This window comes from Salmo salar, chromosome 09, assembly GCF_965601325.2.
Source record: "Salmo salar chromosome 09, fSalSal1, whole genome shotgun sequence".
Taxonomy (NCBI): Eukaryota; Metazoa; Chordata; class Actinopteri; order Salmoniformes; family Salmonidae; genus Salmo; species Salmo salar.
This window is the reverse complement of record NC_138299.1, coordinates 49146410-49163463: the sequence shown is the minus strand read 5'-3', so window position 1 is coordinate 49163463 and position 17054 is coordinate 49146410. Positions and strand designations below refer to the sequence as shown.

The following is a 17054-nucleotide window of genomic DNA, read 5'->3' as shown; positions in this document are numbered from 1 at the left end:
CACACACACACACACACACACACACACACACACACACACACACACACACACACACACACACACACACACACACAAACACAAAACCTAACAGAGGAGCAGTTAAACCTACATATGAAACCTAACAGAGGAGTCGGTACAGTTGAACATATACACTTGTTTATTATCTAGTACTGTACCCCCCCCCCCCCCTTTGCCTCCAGAACATCCTGAATTCTTCGGGGTATGGAAATTATGCTTAATTGGTATTAAGGGACCTAACATGTGCCAGGAAAACATTCCCCACACCATTACACCACCAGCCTGTACCGTTGAAACCAGACAGGATGGAGCCATGGACTCATGCTGCTTATGCCAAAAACTGACTACGCCATCAGAATGATGTAACAGGAACTGGGATTAGTCAGACCAGGATATGTTTTTCCACTCTTCAATTGTCCAGTGTTGGTGATCCCGTGCCCACTGGAGCCTCTTCTTGTTTTTAGCCGATAGGACTGGAACCCGGTGTGGTTGTCTGCTGCAACAGCCCATCCGTGACAAGAATCGACGAGTTGTGTGTTCTGAGATGCCGTTCCGCGCGCCGCTGTTGAACTGAGTCATAATTTGCCTGTTTGTGGCCCGCCTGTTAACTTGCACAATTCTTGCCGTTCTCCTTGGACCTCTCTCGTCAACGAGCTGTTTTTCACCCACAGGACTCCCGCTGACTGGATGTTTTTTTGTTTGTCGCACCGTTCTCGGTAAAACCCCTATACACTTGTGTGTGACAAGCCCAGGAGGCTGGCCGTTTCTGAGATACCGGAACCAGCACGACTGGCACCGACGATCATACCTCGTTTTGCCCATTCTAACGTTCAATCAGACAGTAACTGAATGCCTCGATGCCTGTCTGCCTGCTTTATATAGCAAGCCATGGCGATGTGACTCACTGTCAGTAGGAATGAACCATTTTCATGAACGGGGTGGTGTACCTAATAAACTGGCCCCAGAGTTTATATTACACTTTCTAACAGAGGTGCCGGGACAGTTAAACATACATGCATACATACACATATGCAAATGTTCTACTTTTAAACTCGGACAAAACAGAGATTCTTGTTCTAGGTCCCAAGAAACAAAGAGATCTTCTGTTAAATCTGACAATTAATCTGGATGGTTGTACAGTCGTCTCAAATAAAACTGTGAAGGACCTCTCTCTCTCGACCTCTCTCTCTCGACCTCTCTCTCTCGACCTCTCTCTCTCTCTGAGCCCTAGGACCATGCCTCAGGACTACCTGGCCTGATGACTCCTTGCTGACCCCAGTCCACCTGGCCGTGCTGCTGCTCCAGTTTCAACTGTTCTGCCTGTGGCTATGGAACCCTGACCTGCTCACCGGACGTGCTACCTGTCCCAGACCTGCTGTTTTCAACTCTCTAGAGACAGCAGGGGTGGTAGAGATACTCTGAATGGTTGGCTATGAAAAGCCAACTGACATTTACTCCTGAGGTGCTGACTTGTTGCACCCTTGACATCCACTGTGATTATTATTATTTGACCCTGCTGGTCATCTATGAACATTTGAACATCTTGGCCATGTTCTGTTATAATCTCCACCCGGCACAGCCAGAAGAGGACTGGCCACCCCTCATAGCCTGGTTCCTCTCTAGGTTTCTTCCTAGGTTCTGGCCTTTCTAGGGAGTTTTTCCTAGCCACCGTGCTTCTAGACCTGCATTGCTTGCTGTTTGGGGTTTTAGGCTGGGTTTCTGTACAGCACTTTGAGATATCAGCTGATGTACGAAGGGCTTTATAAATAAATTTGATATATATATATACACACACATTTTTTTACATTTTTTATATATTACATTATTTATTTAACCTTTATGTAACTAGGTCAGTTAAGAACAAATTATTATTTTACAAATGATGGCCATTAGCAAACAGAACTCAACTCATATACAACTTTAAGTTGTGTTAACTTGTATAAAAAAAGTAATTTCCCAAGTGAAGTTTCCATTTGAGAGTAAACACCCACCTTGTCTTGTTCCACCAATTCGTTCTCCTTCCTCAACGTCCCGATGATAGTGTTGAGTTCTAGAATGTCGGCGTGTTCCACCTCCATCTTTGTTTCACTCTGTTCCAAACAATCAACACAATCATTAAAGCAGGACGATCACAGAATAAACTACATATTTCAACACCATTGTAAATACATTACGTGATCAGGATAGATACCTGAAGACTCTTCAGAGTAGAGATCTCCTTCTCTGCACCTTGAAAAGATGACCCCAAAAAAAGTTGGAGTTAACCTGAGCTTTTGACAAATAACTAAAACCCACTCAAGGAATAGAATCAATTCCATTTCAAATCAGTCAGTAACCTGAATGGAAAATTTGAATTTCAGTTTACCCTCACTATACTTTGTGTATATTTATATTGTATTATACAGGGAGCATTTGTAAAAGAGACCTAGGTCTCATAATATGTCTTACTTGTTAAAATAAATGTTAAATAAAAAATAAATTAAAAAATAAATACTGAGACTGTACCTGCGAGAGCATTCCTCAGCCCCTGTATCTCCTGGTCTAGCTGAGCCTTATTCCGGGCTTTCCCCTCCTGCTCCTGGACACGTGACTGGAGCTCTGTGACAGACGTCTGCAGCCGAGTGTAGTTCTGCAGCAGCTCAGCGTTCTCTGCCTGCGCCTCCTCTTTCTCCTGCTGCAGCGTGGCCTGTCTCCTCCCTGCCTCCTCCAGATTAGCTGTCACCTCCTTCAGCCGCTCCTCCTGCTCCTCTGCTGCCTCCTGTAGGGACTGGATGGTGTTCTGGAGGTCTGAGAGCATGGAGGACTCCTGAAGAGCGTTGGCTGTGGCTGGACTAGTACCTGGAAGAGTTTGGATACAGAGGGTAACATGTAAGGGAAATGTATGAGAGTCTTAGGTCAGGGTGGAGAAATCAGTCACAGGTACAGAGCATTCGGAATGAGTATTGAGACACTTCCCTTTGTCCACATTTTGTTACGTTACAGCCTTATTCTAAAATGAATTAAATACATTTTTTTACCTCATTAATCTACACACAATACCCCCAAAATGACAAAGTAAAAACAGGTTTTTAGAAATATTTACATAAAAGTATTCAGATGCTTTGCTATGAGATTCTAAATTGAGCTCAGGTGCATCCTGTTTCCATTGATCATCCTTGAGATGTTTCAACAACTTGATTGGAGTCCACCTGTGGTAAATGTAATTGATTGGACATGATTTGGAAAGGCACACACCTGTCTATATAAGGTCCCACAGTTGACAGTACATGTCAGAGCAAAAATCAAGCCATGAGGTTTAATTGTAAAAGGAATTGTCCGTAGAGCTCCGAGACAGGATTGTGTCAAGGCACATATCTGGGGAAAGGTACCAAAACATTTCTGCAGCATAGAAGGCCACCAAGAACACAGTAGCCGCCATCATTCTTAAATGAAAGAAGTTTGGAAGCACCAAGACTCTTCCTAGAGCTGACCGCCGGCCAAACTGAGCAATCAGGGGAGAAGGGCCTTGGTCAGGGAGGTGACCAAGAACCCAATGGTCACTCTTAACAGAGCTCCAGAGTTCCTCTGTGGAGATGGGAGAACCTTCCAGAAGGACAACCATCTCTGCAGCACTCCACCAATCAGGCCTTTATGGTAGAGTTTCCAGATGGAAGCCACTTCTCAGTAAAAGCCACATGAGAGCCTGCTTGGAGTTTGCCAAAAGGCACCTAAAGAAAAACAAGATTCTCTGGCCTGATGAAACAAAAATGGAACTCTTTGACCTGAATCCCAAGCGTCACATCTGATGGTGGCAGCATCATGCTGTGGGGATTTTTTTCAGTGGCAGGGATTGGGACACTAGACAGGATCGAGGGAAAGATTAACAGAGCAAAGTACAACGATATCCTTAAAGAAAACCTGCTCCAGAGCCCTCAGGACCTCAGACTGGGGTAAAGGTTCACCTTCCAACAGGACAACGACCCTAAGCATACAGACATGAAAACTCAGGAGTGGCTTTGGAACAAGTCTCTGAATGTCCTTGAGTGGCCCATCCAGAGCCCGGACTTGAACCAGATTGAACGTCTCTGGAGAGACCTGAAAATAGCCGTGCAGCGACGCTCCCCATCCAACCTGACAGAGCTTGAGAGGATCTGCAGAGAAGAATGGGAGAAACTCCCCAAATACAGGTGTGCCAAGCTTGTAGCGTCATACCCAAGAAGACTTGAGGCTGTAATCGATGCCAAAGGTGCTTCAACAAAGTACTGAGTAAAGGGTCAGAATAATTATGTAAATGTGATATTTCCGTTTTTTTATTTTTTTATATACAGTGGGGGGGGAAAGTATTTGATCCCCTGCTGATTTTGTATGTTTGCCCACTGACAAAGAAAGGATCAGTCTATAATTTTAATGGTAGGTTTATTTGAACAGTGAGAGACAGAATAACAAAAATATCCAGAAAAACGCATGTCAAAAATGTTATAAATTGATTTGCATTTTAATGAGGGAAATAAGTATTTGACCCCCTCTCAATCAGAAAGATTTCTGGCTCCCAGGTGTCTTTTATACAGGTAACGAGCTGAGATTAGGAGCACACTCTTAAAGGGAGTGCTCCTAACCGCAGCTTGTTACCTGTAAAAAAAGACACCTGTCCACAGAAGCAATCAATCAATCAGATTCCAAACTCTCCACCATGGCCAAGACCAAAGAGCTCTCCAAGGATGTCAGGGACAAGATTGTAGACCTACACAAGGCTGGAATGGGCTACAAGACCATCGCCAAGCAGCTTGGTGAGAAGGTGACAACATTTGGTGCGATTATTCGCAAATGGAAGAAACACAAAAGAACTGTCAATCTCCCTTGGCCTGGGGCTCCATGCAAGATCTCACCTCGTGGAGTTGCAAAGATCATGAGAACGGTGAGGAATCAGCCCAGAACTACACGGGAGGATCTTGTCAATGATCTCATGGCAGCTGGGACCATAGTCACCAAGAAAACAATTGGTAACACACTACGCCGTGAAGGACTGAAATCCTGCAGTGCCCGCAAGGTCCCCCTGCTCAAGAATACATTTTCAGGCCCGTCTGAAGTCTGCCAATGAACATCGGAATGATTCAGAGGACAACTGGTGAAAGTGTTGTGGTCAGATGAAACCAAAATGGAGCTCTTTGACATCGACTCAACTCGCCGTGTTTGGAGGAGAAGGAATGCTGCCTCTGACCCCAAGAACACCATCCCCACCGTCAAACATGGAGGTGGAAACATTATGCTTTGGGGGTGTTTTTCTGCTAAGGGGACAGGACAAATTCACCGCATCAAAAGGGACAATGGACGGGGCCATGTACCGTCAAATCTTGGGTGAGAACCTCCTTCCCTCAGCCAGGGCATTGAAAATGGGTCGTGGATGGGTATTCCAGCATGACAATGACCCAAAACACACGGCCAAGGCAACAAAGGAGTGGCTCAAGAAGAAGCACATTAAGGTCCTGGAGTAGCCTAGCCAGTCTCCAGACCTTAATCCCATAGAAAATCTGTGGAGGGAGCTGAAAGTTCGAGTTGCCAAACGTCAGCCTCGAAACCTTAATGACTTGGAAAAGATCTGCAAAGAGGAGTGGGACAAAATCCCTCCTGAGATGTGTGCAAACCTGGTGGCCAACTACAAGAAACGTTTGACCTCTGATTGCCAACAAGGATTTTGCCACCAAGTACTAAGTCATGTTTTGCAGAGGGGTCAAATACTTATTTCCCTCATTAAAATGCAAATCATTTTATAACATTTTTGACATGCGTTTTTCTGGATTTTTTTGTTGTTATTCTGTCTCTCACTGTTCAAATAAACCTACTATTAAAATTATAGACTGATCATTTCTTTGTAAGTGGGCAAACGTACAAAATCAGCAGGGGATCAAATACTTTTTTCCCCCACTGTAAATGTGAAAATGTCTAAAATCCAGTTTTTGCGTTGTCCTTGTGGGTTATTGTTACGTCATTATGGGGTATTGTGATGTCATTATGGGTTATTGTGATGTCATTATGGGTTATTGTTTGTAGATTGATGAGGGACAAAGCAATTTCATCCATTTTAGAATAAGGCTGTAAAGTAACAAAATGTAGAAAAAGCCAAGGGGTCTGAATACTTTTTCGAATGCACTGTATATCATATCACCTATTGAAACCCGGGCTTCCTACTTTACTCATAACATTACTATCTTTTACATCTGTTGTAACCTCAAACTTTGTGGAGATGAAAGGCCTAACTAAGCTGCTCTGGATAAGAGCATCTGCTAAAGGACTAAAATGTAAGTGTTTGTGAGTAGCTGGCTCGCTAAGGAGAGACCGTGAATTCTAACATATCTACAGTGGGGCAAAAAAGTATTTAGTCAGCCACCAATTGTGCAAGTTCTCCCACTTAAAAAGATGAGAGAGGCCTGTAATTTTCATCATAGGTACACTTCAACTATGACAGACAAAATGAGAAAAAAAATCCAGAAAATCACATTGTAGGATTTTTTATGAATTTATTTGCAAATTATGGTGGAAAATAAGTATTTGGTCAATAACAAAAGTTTATCTCAATACTTTGTTATATACCCTTTATTGGCAATGACACAGGTCAAACGTTTTCTGTAAGTCTTCACAAGGTTTTCACACACTGTTGCTGGTATTTTGGCCCATTCCTCCATGCAGATCTCTAGAGCAGTGATGTTTTGGGGCTGTCGCTGGGCAACACAGACTTTCAACTCCCTCCAAAGATATTCTATGGGGTTGAGATCTGGAGACTGGCTAGGCCACTCCAGGACCTTGAAATGCTTCTTACGAAGCCACTCCTTCGTTGCCCGGGCGGTGTGTTTGGGATCATTGTCATGCTGAAAGACCCAGCCACGTTTCATCTTCAATGCCCTTGCTGATGGAAGGAGGTTTTCACTCAAAATCTCACGATACATGGCCCCATTCATTCTTTCCTTTACACGGATCAGTCGTCCTGGTCCCTTTGCAGAAAAACAGCCCCAAAGCATGATGTTTCCACCCCCATGCTTCACAGTAGGTATGGTGTTCTTTGGATGCAACTCAGCATTCTTTGTCCTCCAAACACGACTAGTTGAGTTTTTACCAAAAAGTTCTATTTTGGTTTCATCTGACCATATGACATTCTCCCAATCCTCTTCTGGATCATCCAAATGCTCTCTAGCAAACTTCAGACGGGCCTGGACATGTACTGTCTTAAGCAGGGGGACACGTCTGGCACTGCAGGATTTGAGTCCCTGGCGGCGTAGTGTGTTACTGATGGTAGGCTTTGTTACTTTGGTCCCAGCTCTCTGCAGGTCATTCACTAGGTCCCCCCGTGTGGTTCTGGGATTTTTGCTCACCGTTCTTGTGATCATTTTGACCCCCACAGGGTGAGATCTTGCGTGGAGCCCCAGATCGAGGGTGATTATCAGTGGTCTTGTATGTCTTCCATTTCCTAATAATTGCTCCCACAGTTGATTTCTTCAAACCAAGCTGTTTACCTATTGCAGATTCAGTCTTCCCAGCCTGGTGCAGGTCTACAATTTTGTTTCTGGTGTCCTTTGACAGCTCTTTGGTCTTGGCCATAGTGGAGTTTGGAGTGTGACTGTTTGAGGTTGTGGACAGGTGTCTTTTATACTGATAAGTTCAAACAGGTGCCATTAATACAGGTAACGAGTGGAAGACAGAGGAGCCTCTTAAAGAAGAAGTTACAGGTCTGTGAGAGCCAGAAATCTTGCTTGTTTGTAGGTGACCAAATACTTATTTTCCACCATAATTTGCAAATAAATTAATAAAAAATCCTACAATGTGATTTTCTGGAATTCTTTTCTCATTTTGTCTGTCATAGTTGACGTGTACCTATGATGAAAATTACAGGCCTCTCATCTTTTTAAGTGGGAGAACTTGCACAATTGGTGTCTGACTAAATAATTTTTTGCCCCACTGTATTTGTCTAATCTATTATTTAGTGATAGTTTGTAGAGTGACTATTTGCCCTCAGCGTCCATTTTGTTTTACCATTCTGAACGGCTGAAGAATCCATATGTTCTTCTGAAATATTAAAAGATTTTTTAACTGCATTCATTAATACTGGCTACTGCACTGGCACTGGCTACGGCACTGGCTACGGCACTGGCTACGGCACTGGCTACGGCACTGGCTACGGCACTTTGGCGACTAGTAAGTATTTTTTAATCCTCCCGCTTTGGGCTGGATGTGTCAATGTGTAGTTCATACATGCATAATATATGAGCAGAATTACTGTTTTACCTCAATTAGCTACGAAATCCCTAGTTTGAAAGCAACGTTTCTGGAACCTGTGCAGCACCATTTTCCCCTACACTTACACACACACCCCCCCCCCCATGTGGGCCAGCAGTCTAGCAATTCAAGATTCAGCCAATGAGTACCAGCCCCTCGTCATTTGAGTCACAGCTAGAAAGATGCACACACGGCAGAGAGCGAGAAACGAAGTGGTGCACATATATGGACAAATGTGACGTAGAACGCAATTTTCGGGGACAACTTTTTATGGCTCGTATGTGCTACTTTCAAAACTACTGGCTAAAAAGTATACAAAAAGTACAGGAGAATATCTTTTAACACAAAAATAACAGACATTTTGAGCAATTATTACGGTGACGATCTGACAAAATTCCAATCACGGTGGAGTATCGGACTCGCATTGTTGTGGTCTTAACTCGGACTGACTTTAGGTGGTCTTGAACACAACACTGCCATGCGGTCAATTGGTTAATAGACCAATAAGAAAAAAATGAGTTCTAAGCCTCTCTGCCAATAACAACTAGTTTTCAGTTTTCCTCTCCCCACTGCATTAAGATACTACATTGTTACACGGAAATGATTTGATACTGATATAAAAACAGCTGCATTGGGCCTTAAATGAACAGAAATACACATTGCATGTTTTTGAAATGCAAACACAGAGTAAGCTAAAGCCCATGCTTCCTCCTCCCTCCTAGTCTGTTCCTCCAAGTCCTCCTCACCTCCAGTCTGTTTCTGTTCCTCCAGCTCCCCAGTCTGTTTCTGTTCCTCCAGCTCCCCAGTCTGTTTCTGTTCCTCCAGCTCCCCTCCCCAGTCTGTTTCTGTTCCTCCCCCTCCCCAGTCTGTTCCTGTTCCTCCAGCTCCCCCCCCCAGTCTGTTCCTGTTCCTCCAGCTCCCCCCCCCAGTCTGTTCCTGTTCCTCCAGCTCCCCCCCCCAGTCTGTTTCTGTTCCTCCAGCTCCCCCCCCCCAGTCTGTTCCTGTTCCTCCAGCTCCCCCCCCCAGTCTGTTTCTGTTCCTCCAGCTCCCCCCCCCAGTCTGTTCCTGTTCCTCCAGCTCCCCCCCCCCCAGTCTGTTCCTGTTCCTCCAGCTCCCCCCCCAGTCTGTTCCTGTTCCTCCAGCTCCCCCCCCCCCAGTCTGTTCCTGTTCCTCCAGCTCCCCCCCCCCAGTCTGTTTCTGTTCCTCCAGCTCCCCCCCCAGTCTGTTCCTGTTCCTCCAGCTCCCCCCCCCCCAGTCTGTTCCTGTTCCTCCTCACCTCCAGTCTGTTTCTGTTCCTCCAGCTCCTCTATCCTCTCCTCGTACTCTGCCAGCTCGTCCCGGTGGCGCCGTATGACGTCGGCCATCTTCTGTCTCTGAGCGTCCTGCAGCGCTGCTAATTCGTGCTGGTGTTCGTCTACCTCACGACCCATCTCCTCACGCAGCTCCTGTCCCAGTAGAATAGAATCATATAGAATGTTCCACAGAAATAGGAAATATAGACGGTCAGTCTCTCTTAGTCCAAGCAGGGTTTTCAACAATCATTTTAATTTGATTCATAAAGCCCTTTTTACATAAACAGTTGGCAAAAGGGGTCTACAGCAAGGCTCTCCAACCCTGTTCCTGGAGAGCTACAGTCCTGTAGGTTTTAACTCCAACCCTAATCTAGCTGCACCTGATTCTAATAATTAGCTGGTTGATAAGCTGAACCAGGTTAGTTACAACTGGGGTTGGAGTTCAAACCTACAGGAGGGTATCGCTCCAGGAACAGGGTTGGAGTTAAAACCTACAGGAGGGTTTCTCTCCAGGAACAGGGTTGGAGTTAAAACCTACAGGAGGCTATCTCTCCAGGAACAGGGTTGGAGTTAAAACCTACAGGAGGGTATCTCTCCAGGAACAGGGTTGGAGTTAAAACCTACAGGAGGGTTTCTCTCCAGGAACAGGGTTGGAGTTCAAACCTACAGGAGGGTATCTCTCCAGGAACAGGGTTGGAGTTCAAACCTACAGGAGGGTATCTCTCCAGGAACAGGGTTGGAGTTAAAACCTACAGGAGGGTATCTCTCCAGGAACAGGGTTGGAGTTAAAACCTACAGGAGGGTTTCTCTCCAGGAACAGGGTTGGAGTTAAAACCTACAGGAGGGTTTCTCTCCAGGAACAGGGTTGGAGTTAAAACCTACAGGAGGGTTTCTCTCCAGGAACAGGGTTGGAGTTAAAACCTACAGGAGGGTATCTCTCCAGGAACAGGGTTGGAGTTAAAACCTACAGGAGGGTTTCTCTCCAGGAACAGGGTTGGAGTTAAAACCTACAGGAGGGTATCTCTCCAGGAACAGGTTTGGAGTTAAAACCTACAGGAGGGTATCTCTCCAGGAACAGGTTTGGAGAGCCCTGCTTTACAGTAACCCGGCCTAGACTCCCAAGGAGAAAGCACATGCAAACTCCCACCTTGATGATCCTCTGAAGCTTCAGGACCTCTCCCTGGTCACCGTTTCCTGCCCCTGGGGCTACAGATGCCTGAATTTTTTTTTGAAATATCAGAATTAAGATATGATTCCATCCCTCAATTTAAAATGTGGATTTTTACGTGTATGTATTACTAGAGAAGAAACCTCTGAATTTCATACCAAGGATTTTTTTATTGGAATTTAACATGAACATTCCGAATCCTTATAGTAAACGGTAATAGATCAAATGTGTTAATAGTCGACGTAACGAACGAAGTTGCAGAGAAACCTACCTGAGACACTCGTCTCCAGTGGGAGACCTCAGCCTCCAGCCTCATCACCTCCGTAGACAGGCGGTTTATCTCCTGCTGGGACCAAATGACGTCGCCGAAGTCCATCTCGTCGCTGCCATGGAAACCATGGTTGAGGGCGGCGGTGGTGGTGGTGGAGGCGGCGGTGACAGGAAGTACAGCAGGGTCGGAGGAAACTGATTGAGCAGAGTGTTGTAGCTTCTGGACCTCTTCCTGTAGTCCACTCTGACGGGCTTTCAGGTGACTGATCTCCACCTGGACAGGTGACATGACATGACATAACGACACAGTTTAGAAGTAGAGCAGACACATCCAGTAACTTGCAGGTTTAAAGGTACAAAAAAAAGTTATGTCCTGAAAGACAGATAGATACCAGCACACTGTGAAATGCTCCCTCAGAAAACTGTAGTTTATCTATCCATATTCCAAGATGGTGGCATTTTCAGTTTCATTGAGTGTATAATATAGTTCTATGTATCAGACCGTACATCTTTCTGTTGCATCAGGGTCCTGTATTCAGCAGACTGCCGTTTAATCTGAATCTCTGAGGCCTCCAGCTTCTCCTCCAGCTCTGCATGGATCCTCTTTAAACGCTCATACTGAAACAAGATGAAAAGAAAATAATTAAAGTCCTTCTCCAGTCTCCTTTTCACCGCATTTAAATATTGATTTAATGAATTAATAAATAGGTGGTCCAGGTATAACATGGTACAAGTGTGGGGGGTGGGTCCTCTTTTGTTCCCCAAGCGAGGGGGAGGCTGATGACATCACAAATTACCATCAGACCAATTCTTTGAAGTTTGCAGTTGTAAAAAAAAATATTACAAAAAAAATATATTTTGAAAAGAAAATATTTTTTTTACCCTTAAAAACCCTCATACTGCAACACAGAGAAACAGGAAGGAGGACATAAACAACTATCAAACTCCGATGAACAATAAACACAGGGAATCTGTTACAAATCTATACATTTAGAAATGCTGTCACAGACACTATTAAATCTAGTCCTGGATTTCAAAACATAACTCAATAGAGAATCTTAATTAAAATAGGTTTTAAGTCCAGGATTAGGATTTAAATTTTGTGTCTTGGAAACTGGGCCCCTATTATAGTAAGAATCCTCGTACCTCAGCCTCCACTTGCTCCAGCTTAGAACTGGACACCAGCAGCTCAGTGGAAGCATCTGGAAGAAAAGTAGGAAAAACTGTGTAATAACAAGTGGACTACCAATCACAGTCATGCATCCTCCACATACCCATGTGCCACATGTAAAAATAACATTTGCTAAAACCAATCAAGTTTTAGTTCAACACTTCATTTGTACTGGGTGTGTCTTGTCCTATAATACAGGGTTGCTGTTAGCCGGTAATTGTACCTACTGTCCTAATATACAGGGTTGCTGTTAGCCGGTAATTGTACCTACTGTCCTATAATACAGGGTTGCCGTTAGCCGGTAATTGTACCTACACAAATCGAATCCATCCTAATACATCCTTCCTGGCTACCTACAGGCCTTACAAGCCACAAATCCTAACCTCATCCTAATACAGGTCCCGTGTGGCTCAGTTGGTAGAGCATGGTGTTTGCAACGCCAGGGTTGTGGTTTCGATTCCGACGGGGGACCAGTACGGAGAAAAAAAAAAGTATGAAATGTACTACTGTAAGTCGCTCTGGATAAGAGTGTCTGCTAAATGACTAAAATGTAAAAAAATAAAAAATGTAAAGTACATCCTAACCTTCCTGGCTACCTACAGGCCTTACAAGCCAGAACTCCTAACCTCATCCTGTTGCAACAGTCCTGAACCTAGTTTACAGTCCATAGTGGCAGCGACAGTCCTGAACCTAGTTGACAGTCCATAGTGGCAACAACAGTCCTGAACCTAGTTGACAGTCCATAGTGGCAACAACAGTCCTGAACCTAGTTGACAGTCCATAGTGGCAACAACAGTCCTGAACCTAGTTGACAGTCCATAGTGGCAGCAACAGTCCTGAACCTAGCATACAGTCCATAGTGGCAGCAACAGTCCTGAACCTAGTTTACAGTCCATAGTGGCAGCAACAGTCCTGAACCTAGATTACAGTCCATAGTGGCAGCAACAGTCCTGAACCTAGATTACAGTCCATAGTGGCAGCAACAGTCCTGAACCTAGATTACAGTCCATAGTGGCAGCAACAGTCCTGAACCTAGATTACAGTCCATAGTGGCAACAACAGTCCTGAACCTAGTTTACAGTCCATAGTGGCAGCAACAGTCCTGAACCAAGCTTACAGTCCTGAACTGAGATTAAACTCCCATTAGACAGCTCTGCAAGCGTTATAAAAATGTCAAAATACGTTCATTACTCACCAAATATGGATTTATCGCTGAGCAACTATCTACATTTAATGATGTTACGGGCGGGAAACCCTGATAGAATATTGATTTCTGTGCTTTTAAAATAGGCTACTGCCATTCCGAGGTTATCTGATATTGTCTGGAAGGTGATGAGGTATTTTATATATCCGGCAGCCATGAGGCACTACTGGGGTTGGCAACTACATGTGACACATATGAAGAGATCTGCTTAAAGTCTTTCACGTGACAAAACAACATTCTAAAAGGCAAACAAGCATACCTTCACCAGCACTCTCTACATGATCCCACAAACAAAATAGATTTTCTAACTAAATCCTACAATTAAAAACATATTTTCAGTCCAATTAGCCTTGTTCTCAATAGTTATGCAATATGTTTATTTAATACAACAACAAAAAATGTACTGTAGGCTGTGTGTTCATTTCAGAGCTGAAGCAGCCCTCCACGAGTTACTGATGAGTCATGCGTAATCTTGCTTTGCGTTACAGTATGTGTCGGTTGGAACGTAGTGTTCAAAGTTCTCTGTGGTTCCTGTCCGTCTCTCTGTCACAAGTCGATCATTCAAACATTGTTTACTTATGACAACAGTAGTCTTTCTGGTCAAAATAAGAGGATTAGTGAAAGCCTCCACACACTAAAGTATAGAGACAGAAATGTATTACAAAAAAAAATTACATTTACAGTACCAATCAAACTTAGAGACACACCTAGTCATTCAAGGGTTTTTCTTTATTTTTACATTGTAGAATAATAGCGAAGACATAAAAACTATGAAATAACACATATGGAATCATGTACTAACTAAAAAAGTGTAAACAAATCAAAATATATTTTATATTTGAGATTCTTCAAATAGCCACCCTTTGCCTTGATGACAGCTTTGCACAATCTTGGCATTCTCTCAACAAGCTTCATGAGGTAGTCACCTGGAATGCATTTCAATTAACAGGTGTGCCTTGTTTAAAGTGAATTTGTGGAATTTCTTTCCGCCTTAATGCATTTGAGCCAATCAGTTGTTTTGTGACAAGATAGGGCTATCTTCTGTATATCCCCCTATTTGGTAAAAGACCAAGTCCATATTCTGGCAAGAACAGCTCAAATAAGCAAAGAGAAACGACAGTCCATCATTAATTTAAGACATGAAGGTCCGTCAATACAGAACATTTTAAGAACTTTGAAAGTTTCTTCAAGTGCAGTTGCAAAAACCATCAAGCGCTATGATGAAACTGGCTCTCATGAGGACGGCCACAGGAATGGAATACCCAGAGTTACCTCTGCTGCAGCGGATAAGTTCATTAGAGTTACCAGCCTCATAAATTGCAGCCCAAATGAATGCTTCACAGAGTTCACGTAACAGACATCTCAACATCAACTGTTCAGAGGAGACTGTGTGAATCAGGCCTTCATGGTCGAATTGCTGCAAAGAAACCACTACTAAAGGACACCAATAAGAAGAAAAGACTTGCTTGGGCCAAGAAACACAAGCAATGGACATTAGACCGGTGGAAATTTGTCCTTTGGTCTAGAGTCCAAATGTAAGAGTTTTGGTTCCAACCGCCGTGTCTTTGTGAGATGCCTTGTGGGTGAACGGATGATCTCCGCATGTGTATTTCCCACCGTAAAGCATGGAGGAAGTGTTGTTATGGTTTGGCCATCACTGTAAATAAAAATGCGTTCTTAACTGACTTGCCTAGTTCAATAAAGGTTAAATAAAATAAATATAAAATGGTGTGGGGGTGCTTTGCTGGTAATACTGTCTGTGATTTATTTAGAATTCAAGACACACTTAACCAGCATGGCTACCACAGCATTCTGCAGTCATACGCCATCCCATCTGGCTTGGGTTTAGCGGGATTATCATTTGTTTTTCAACAGGACAATGACCCAACACACCTCCAGGCTGTGTAAGGGCTATTTTACCAAGGAGGAGAGTGATGGAGTGCTGCATCAGATGACCTGGCCACCACAATCACCAGACCTCAACCCAAATAAGATGGTTTGGGATGAGTTGGACTGCAGAGTGAAGGAAAAGCAGCCAACAAGTGCTCAGCATATGTGGAACTCCTTCAAGACTGTTGGAAAAGCATTCCAGATGAAGCTGGTTGAGAGAATGCCAAGAGTGTGCAAAGCTGTCATCAAGGTAAAGGGTGGCTATTTGAAAAATCTCAAATATATATATATATATATAAATAACACTTTTTTGGTTACTACATGATTCCATGTGTGATATTTCATAGTGGTGATGCCTTAACTATTATTAACTATTATTCTACAATGTAGAAAATAGTAAAAATAAAGAAAAACCCTTGAATAAGTAGGTGTTCTAAAACTTTTGAACGGAAGTGTATACACACACACACACCACACACACACACACACACACACACACACACACACACACACACTAGAAATCAAATGCTATTCTTCATGAACGTTTACATTGAATCTGATATGTTATGCTCATATTGCAATCTTGTAATCTGATCATAGCTCAAATAGAAAGCTATCTTGATCAGGCTTACTGTAGTCCGGTTATAGAATAAACAACAAGCAACATGTCCTGTAGCGCAGTGGTTCTTAAACCTCTCCTCTCCCAGACGTTTCACAATTGTTTAGTAGCCTTGAAACAGCTCAGTTAAATAGCTTATTGCTATTACTTTCCTGTTGACTTGAGTTCCCTGCTGGCTGTGAGGTACCTACTGTAGCTAAACTTCTGCCATCTGTTTTTACTCACCTCCAACTTCTTCAACTCCTTCCAGAAGCATATCTTTGGTGAAGGTTGATATTTGTCCGGTGAATGAGGAGAGGCTTCCCCCGACCTGGCCGAGAGACTGGCCCAGGCCGGAGCCCAGTCCACCCAGCCACGATGACATTTTGGAGAATAACTAATGTTAGCTAGCTAGCTAAACAATAACAAACAGGCCTAACACTGGCTAGGCTAACTAGCTAGTAAAGTGGCGATCAACTTCGATCCTACCTTCATACAATTCAGCTCTCTGTCAAAACTCATAGAAGCGTTTATTTTTCTTCCTGATTTCTTGCACTTCTTAAAACTAGTTTTTGTCAACTTTGTGAAGTTGTCAATTTGGTAGAGTGAAACTGGTTGACAAACTAGCTACTGTAGTTAGCCGGATAGCTAGTTAGCTGGTATGCTAACGTAGGCTTGCTAGCTGGATGTGTCACTCACTGCAGTCAGATTTGTCCCGTGGATTTACGAACCTAAACAAACTCGATAATGGATAATCCGCGTAACATTTTAAACGAGAGGATTATCTGGTCTATTATATCAGTCGTCTTTATCGTGTATGTATATATACCGGTTCAGACAACGTATTAGGTCTGCCATCTCAGCTTGGTGCTGTGCTGTCACAGACAGAGCTTGACGTGGACAGACCAGACGCAGCACGGAATCATGGGACATTGGAGGAACATAAAAGATAGAACAATGACACCGATAATTCACCGGATGTATAAATGTGAAGCATCCGGTTTGTGTTTTCACTCATTACCAAATATGGTAGTGAGTAGGAAGCCCAGTGGCAGGCGGTGGGAGAAGATGGAAGGAGATGGATTTTGGGGCCGACATTCTGCTAATTTCCTCATCGATTAAACATTTAATCTCAATACAGTTTTCTGTTGTCAAAACTAGAATCTGTTTTGAACAGTGTGGACTACGTGTTTTTTTTA

General features: G+C 43.6%; 1 protein-coding gene across 2 annotated transcripts in view; it reads right to left on the bottom strand.

Annotated features, from left to right (window-relative positions):
• The window catches only part of trip11 (thyroid hormone receptor interactor 11), a 63280-nt gene extending 46504 nt beyond the window's left edge, over positions 1-16776 (bottom strand). Inside the window, exons 1-9 of one of the 2 annotated variants that reach the window (XM_045723745.2) lie at positions 16102-16776; positions 12139-12194; positions 11500-11610; positions 10994-11266; positions 10702-10770; positions 9539-9707; positions 2524-2856; positions 2210-2247; positions 2010-2108 (exon numbers count right to left, since the gene is read on the bottom strand). In XM_045723745.2, the coding sequence (XP_045579701.1) occupies positions 2010-2108; positions 2210-2247; positions 2524-2856; positions 9539-9707; positions 10702-10770; positions 10994-11266; positions 11500-11610; positions 12139-12194; positions 16102-16240 (1287 nt within the window). In that variant the 5' untranslated portion in view covers positions 16241-16776. Of the gene's footprint in view, positions 1-2009; positions 2109-2209; positions 2248-2523; positions 2857-9008; positions 9112-9538; positions 9708-10701; positions 10771-10993; positions 11267-11499; positions 11611-12138; positions 12195-16101 lie in introns of those variants that run through there. The other variant, XM_082955818.1, reaches the window with a different exon arrangement.
• Positions 16777-17054: the final 278 nt, after the last annotated feature.